General features: G+C 45.2%; 1 protein-coding gene across 1 annotated transcript in view; it reads right to left on the bottom strand.

The window, feature by feature from the left end:
* Window positions 1–6,527, bottom strand: part of T265_10499 (hypothetical protein) — a gene marked incomplete at both ends in the record, with an annotated part of 150,856 nt that overhangs the window by 9,515 nt on the left and 134,814 nt on the right. The window contains 2 exons of the mRNA XM_009176886.1: window positions 1,615–1,733; window positions 1,816–1,979. Coding sequence (XP_009175150.1) covers window positions 1,615–1,733; window positions 1,816–1,979 — 283 coding nt within the window. The remainder of the gene's footprint in view (window positions 1–1,614; window positions 1,734–1,815; window positions 1,980–6,527) is intronic.

Genomic DNA, 6,527 nt, shown 5'->3' on the forward strand with positions numbered 1-6,527 from the left:
GGAGGTGTAGGCACCTCGGAATGATTGTGTTAAGCTAGCACTAAGTCCCTCCTTCGTCCACCTTTACTCTTTTCTTCACAATAAGGCTTTCAAATAAGTCATGGTTGTACGGCGGTGAAGTATCGGTGTTGAACACTGATGTCATGCTGTCGATGATGATGATGATGATGAGCCTGAAGTTGGCATTGATTAGGGACAGAAAATCACTTCGAAACGTGGTTTCTACTTTCGTATTTGTAACACAGGCTTCGCTCAGTTCTGCAAAAGGAATGGAGAACTAGGAGTACAGTAAAAATCCAACCGGACTTGATAGAAGTTAAATCTAACTAACCTAACTAGTGGCTTTTAGTTTGTCCGCTGAAAGGGGTAGTTCGACAGTTGCAGTAATAAGCGACATATACAACATCGTTCGGCTGTAGCACCCTTCCAGTAACTAACTACCATACCGTCTGAAGGAAACAGGAGGGCTGAGATACTGCCAGGTTGCCCAGACAAGCCTAGACAAGGGAAGCCGATAGGCAGAGGGGCCGAACCACAGACCTTCATGTGAGTAAACTCGCGCTTTAACCACTTGAGCCATCTCGCAATTGCAGATGTTTTCAATAATCCACAGGACATTATCAGCACGTCATTGTAAAGCGAAGCGATGCAGCGTACGCTAAAATAGTCAGGTAGCAGCCTGTACAGGTTACTATTCGTACGGCTAGCCGCGTCTGACGTACAAATACGAGTGATTTTCGCACATGCGATACCGTCGGAGGGTCACAAAAAAGCAACAGCGTAGTATGGAAAATACACTGCACCATCTGCAATAGGTTTTAGGTTGGACAAATAACAGACGCAGATGGATACAACTGCGACAACCAGAAGACATGATTAGGGTCAAGATCACACATTCGATTTGGAAAACGCGGAGAATCATGGAAATCAAGGGAATTCTTAGGAGCAAGGCGCTCCACGACGGACTCGATTACTCGGCACGTCGACCTGGACCCAATCTAGGCTTAACTACGTTCAGAAAACTCGCAAACCAACCGGAGAAATCAAACGAAGTGGGCTACGCTGCACGCTAATCGAGAAAAGGGAGCTCAACGAAGGTCGCATGGTAAGGCAAGGAAAAGTCAAGATCAGAGCTCATTTGGTGGCCTATCAGTGGACGAGTGTTGAAGAGGATAAAAATTAAACTCTCATGAATATCACTTAACCAAAACACAGGCTGCCCAGCCAATCCACAGCGCGGCGCACGAGAACAACCAATCGTGAATGAAGACCATGTGCAGCTAGCAGCTCGCATATAAGCACATGCGCGCAACTGTCAAGTGCACTTTCAGTTCCACATAGCCGAACAGCTTCATAACGATGCACTAACGATGTCATAAAGATTGGTAATGAAACGCTTGCAGTTGCTTAATTGCCAGTTTCAGGGGACAAACTAACGACCCCCTACGTACTCTGACCTACCAATATTTGCCGCAATAGCATACATGACTGTTCACTCATCAAATGCACCTGGGAGAAGTAGAATCAGTTGATCAACTTACTTGTGACTTCTGATTTCCTGTATCCCATGCCTCCCGACGCCCATTCGTTCGGATGGATTGAACCGACAAAGACGCCGGATAAATTGCAACGCTTTGAGACAAATATATTTGTTCTGTGCAAGCCCTAACGCATCGATCCCTTTGAGCGTTTTCATGTAAATTTTGATTGGTTCTGATGCCTGAAACGGGGGTCTGTAAATGGTTGAAAAAGGTGGTGAGTTCGCAGTTGGAGTATGCAATGGTAATATGTTGGTATTTTGTGAATTTTACTTACGTCCCAGTCAACAATTCGAAGGTTAGGATCCCAAGTGACCAATAGTCAGCAGCAAAGTCGTGCCCTTTATTGAGGATTACCTCTGGGGCCACATATTCCGGTGTACCACAGAAAGTCCAGGTACGTTGACCGATTCCGATATATTTGGCAAAACCAAAATCACACTGGAAGTGAAAAAATAGAGAGTGAATCTGGCTAGGTACATCGGAAATGCATCGGCGGATTTATCGCTCGACGATAAATGAAGAAATACAGCAGAGACAACACACTAACCTGGTGGAAGACACTACTCATAAGGTTGCTGAAATCTCTTCGACAGTCCACGACCATTTTCGCCCACGTTGGGGCTCATCAGGTAGCAGCATTTTCCAAGTTCACGTCGACCCCATTTTCTATTCACATAGTAAATTTTTACACAACTAGTGGAACACACTAATTTGCAAATTAAGTCGGTGGCAACGGCAGAGTCAACTGATTCCCTCTTTGCGCCAAGGTCATCGCATGATTTAGTTGAGTAGGGAGGGTAGATTTTCCAAATCAGGTGATAGCCAAATTACACGGATAATCTGGTAGCGAAAAACAATAGAGGTTTGATCAAACAACTGCGCAATTTTCCGTGCTGCACTCCTGGGTGTTTGACATTGTTGTCGCCCCGTTGTCGAGCTCCGTTTCCAAAGTTTGTTTCCCATTTCTCACAAAAACAAACAAAACTAGGAATTCCTGACATCATGTAACGAAGTAGGTCGAATATGGTGTATATGTTAAACACCAGCTGAATAAGTGACAAAGCTATACACTTGCCACGGAGGAGCTGAAATATTGTTTGAAGACTTGTAGAAGAACGGGCAAGAGATAACGTAAACTAGAGAGGAATGTAAGAAAGCTTACTCGTGCATAGACCATATCTGTTGAAAGCACAATTTTTCGAAGTTGAACACAAACTTCCATAACTGTTCAGCTACATGAATGCAACTAAGTGCAAATCATCATCATCATCATCTACAGCATGACATCAGTGTTCAACACCGATGCTTCGCTACCGTACAACCACGAACGAATTGCGGAACAGTTCAGACCTTGAGACTGGTCCGTGGTATCGCTGTCACACCAGCGGGTCTCATGTATGTTGTCGTGTTTCGTCCATTATTTACTGTAAACTCTGCTTTTCGATGAGACGTCATTATGCAGATTACAAAAACGACATGTATAGTTTACAACCAACGCCAGTGAACTGCTGGGAGTTGTGGCCTTGGCGATCAGCTGTTAATTCATTTATTAGCTTATGAGCTGTAGGGAAGATCGCATTGAGACTGCTAGGAAGCGCACGCTTCTAATCACTAATTAATAGCAATGACTCGGAAAGTCGAATCTCAGCTGCGAACGAAGATACATCATGTCCCACACAATATCCCGTAGAAGCCGCACTTCAAAAACAAATCAATGCCGACTCCCTTGATCAGATGGGTTTTGGGTGCGAGTAAAGCTCTGTAGTCGTAGGTGCTACACTAAATTTTTAAATTTTAAATCGTTCAGCTGTAACACCCCTCCGGTGCCTAGCTGCCATGCCATCCGAAGGAAGCACGAGGGCTGGGATACTGTCAGGTTGCCCAAGCCTAGACAGGGGAAGTCGACAGGCAGAGGTCGGGTTCGAACCACGGACCTTTCGGTCAGTAAATTTGCGCTCTGATCACTGAGCCACCTCGCCCCTGAGCCACACTATGGAATTCTGTTTCAGTCCTCTGTTTACAATGCACTATGCCAACTTGCCGTATTGGAAAGTAGCTGTACATCCGAATACCTATAAAGTACTGTTTGTGAACGCTGTTAGGTTCAGACTATAGCCTGTGAATTAAACTATCGGTGGCAGAATCCCAACGGATGAGGCGCCAACTTCAATCAAGAGCGGAGCAGCGGAACGTAAAGCCTAATCAAGTAACCTTTTGAAGGCTCAGGGAGAAATGTCTCTCCTTTAAGGATTCATTCAGTAAATGTCATATTCTGTGTCTCAACGGCAACAGAGTGCGTGTACTTTGGAGAGAAGTGATACTAGGCGTAAATCACTCCGCACGCACACGCATGAAATGTCCACTTTAAGCAAACTTTTTTGTCTTGGGAAATACCACTCATACGAACCATCTCTAACATCTTTCGAAAGTGGATATCGAATGTACGGCTACCTACGAGCAGGCTGAACCGTATATGGAAGTGGGAAGAAATCTCTCGCTTCGGCAGGAGTGACCTAACAAGTTATTCCATACTGCTGCGGAACTGTAAATGCGACTGTGCATCAACATGCGGAATCAACATAACGGCTGTTTCTTCTTGACGTTCAACTAATTCGGAAAGAGTAGGTTTCTGTATTACCTAGCTCACTCGTTCTTTAGCCAAGCAGAAATTCAACGGTTGAAGCGGGTGAGAGCCCCAGGTTTCAGGACGCCAACTACCCTAATTACTGCTTGTTGATCCGAGTCATCTGATGTTTCAATCATCCGACAATCGTCTTTACTAATGTTGGACCATTTCTAGAAATACACTCATTTGCAAATCAATTTGGTTCTCACGAGAGACTCAGCTGAATCTCTTTTCTACAACTGAAAGTGCTGTACAAAGGCCGCCTCATGTTTCAGTTGGCACGATATTCGAGATATCGCAGTTTATTTTCATAAAGAAAACTGCTCACGAGCTTGCTGGGTTTAAGCAGAACGTAAGGTTGACGAGAACTCGGGGACCGCCCCTACCTGATGAGCCCCGAGAAGGCGAAACCGGTTGTAGGCTGTCGCGGTTGTAGGTGTCGAAGAGTTTTCAGCAACCTTGCGAATAGTTTCCTTTATGGGCCTTTTCTGTTTCCGCGTGCAACAGCTGCTTAACCAGACTTGTCTGTTACTGACGCCAGATGGCTGAAACCAGGTTTGAAACCTATCAGCGATATTGCACATTCGGTTGGACAATCGATTTTGTAGTCTTGCAACAGGGTTCCGCAGGCTGTGTACAAATACGGTCCGAACATATTTTCAGACACAGACACGTAGTGTTTACGACATTCATCGATCGGGACATTTAAAAATACGTAGATTTATTCCATGACCGTTTCACCCATCCGCTGGTAACACAACCGACCGTGACGTGACAAAGGAGAGCTGTCCGACGAACGAACAACCAAAGCTAAATGAAAAACTGCACCTTTTCAGGCCTTGTGGCAAATGAACCGAGCGTGTGAAACTTGATAGGTTGTTTGTTTGACCTGCTGCGCAGCGAACTTTCATCCTGCCACATCATGATATTTGATTAGTTCACTCTATTTATTCCATCGAGATTCAGCTTTCCTTATGCTCCTAGGTTAGTGAGCTGATGCCATGGGATAAAGTCTTATTTGGCTCTACTCAACAGATTCGACGTTAGCAGACGGTGAACGGCACAGCAAAGCCCGCAATGACTCTCCGATCCAATTTAAATTTCCATAAGTGGTGACACATGCATTAAACAGAGCGAATAGTTCGTGGAACAGTAAAGTGGTTCCATCATGACAGGGAGCCTCAGAGGAGAAAGGCATCATGTTTCTGCGCCACTTTATCTTCCAGCTTTGTAATGTAGTTGCGTCAGAGACTGGTAGTGATCACGCAGCTCGGGCGGAAAAACCAAACTTACCGAGTGTTCATGTCAGCTGGGATTCAGTGTGCAACCCCATATAAGCCTAGAAGATGCGAAATACCCTGTATTTCTGTCTTAGGGTATCCTGGCGGGTTATACGGTGGATCAATTCACATCAAGTCAGGGGGAAATCGGTAGTGTACTAAAAATATCTGGTGACAGTCGATGAGCCAACCGGTGTGGGCTGGAAGCGGCAATTTCGAGAACCGAATAGAGTTCATTAAAGTTATGCTCTCCTGAGTGCTGATGCACATACCATGGACAGTCCATGAAAACGTCCGACGATTAGTCGAGCTAATGTCGCAGCTGAGAAATTTTAAATAAAGACCCACAGGGGCCTGTACTGACGGAATCGAAAGGGCTGGCTGAAACAGAGGCGATCCTGGTAGGGAACGTTTAAGATCAGAAAGCAGTTGGAATTCATCGTATTCCCAACGGCGGATCTGTTCATATCAGTCCAGGGCTGATCATTGTGCTTGAGTCCTGTTACAATCTTTCGCCTCTCGAAATCGGTTGGTTTGCCGGCAGCTTTCTCATTCACTTCTAGGCAGTGTGTTATTCACATTTTTAACTTCAGCTTTCCACAGCTCCTTAGAAAAGACCGTCGGGATGCGATGCAACCAACGTCTCCGGTAGAATCGGTCACATACACAACATTTCCAGCATTCCTCACCTCAGGATGGTTTCCCAAAGTTACACGAATTAACGCTGCACTACATCCAGAAGATACCAGGGACGTTGTCACGCCTATAGATAGTCAAGAGTAGTGTATGGGGACACGTTTACGGTACTGACCTAATAACACGTTCAACTAGTTCGATAAGCGGGGTCAGCTTCTATCTCCAAGTGTCTATATACTTCTGCTTCTATTCTCCTGCTATGTTGTATACGTTTGCAACGCGCGGCTCTTTATACACCCGGGGAAAGCAGTTCCGCTATAGAAGCAATAGCTGGGATATGATTAATATATGCACGGTTACATCTCCGTACCCAAGCCACGTTAAAAAACCTACCATTAATGGGTGTGCAGGTCCTTAATTTGAAAGTACGGGTTGTCTAACGTA

Source organism: Opisthorchis viverrini (assembly GCF_000715545.1).
Source record: "Opisthorchis viverrini unplaced genomic scaffold opera_v5_375, whole genome shotgun sequence".
NCBI lineage: Eukaryota > Metazoa > Platyhelminthes > Trematoda > Opisthorchiida > Opisthorchiidae > Opisthorchis > Opisthorchis viverrini.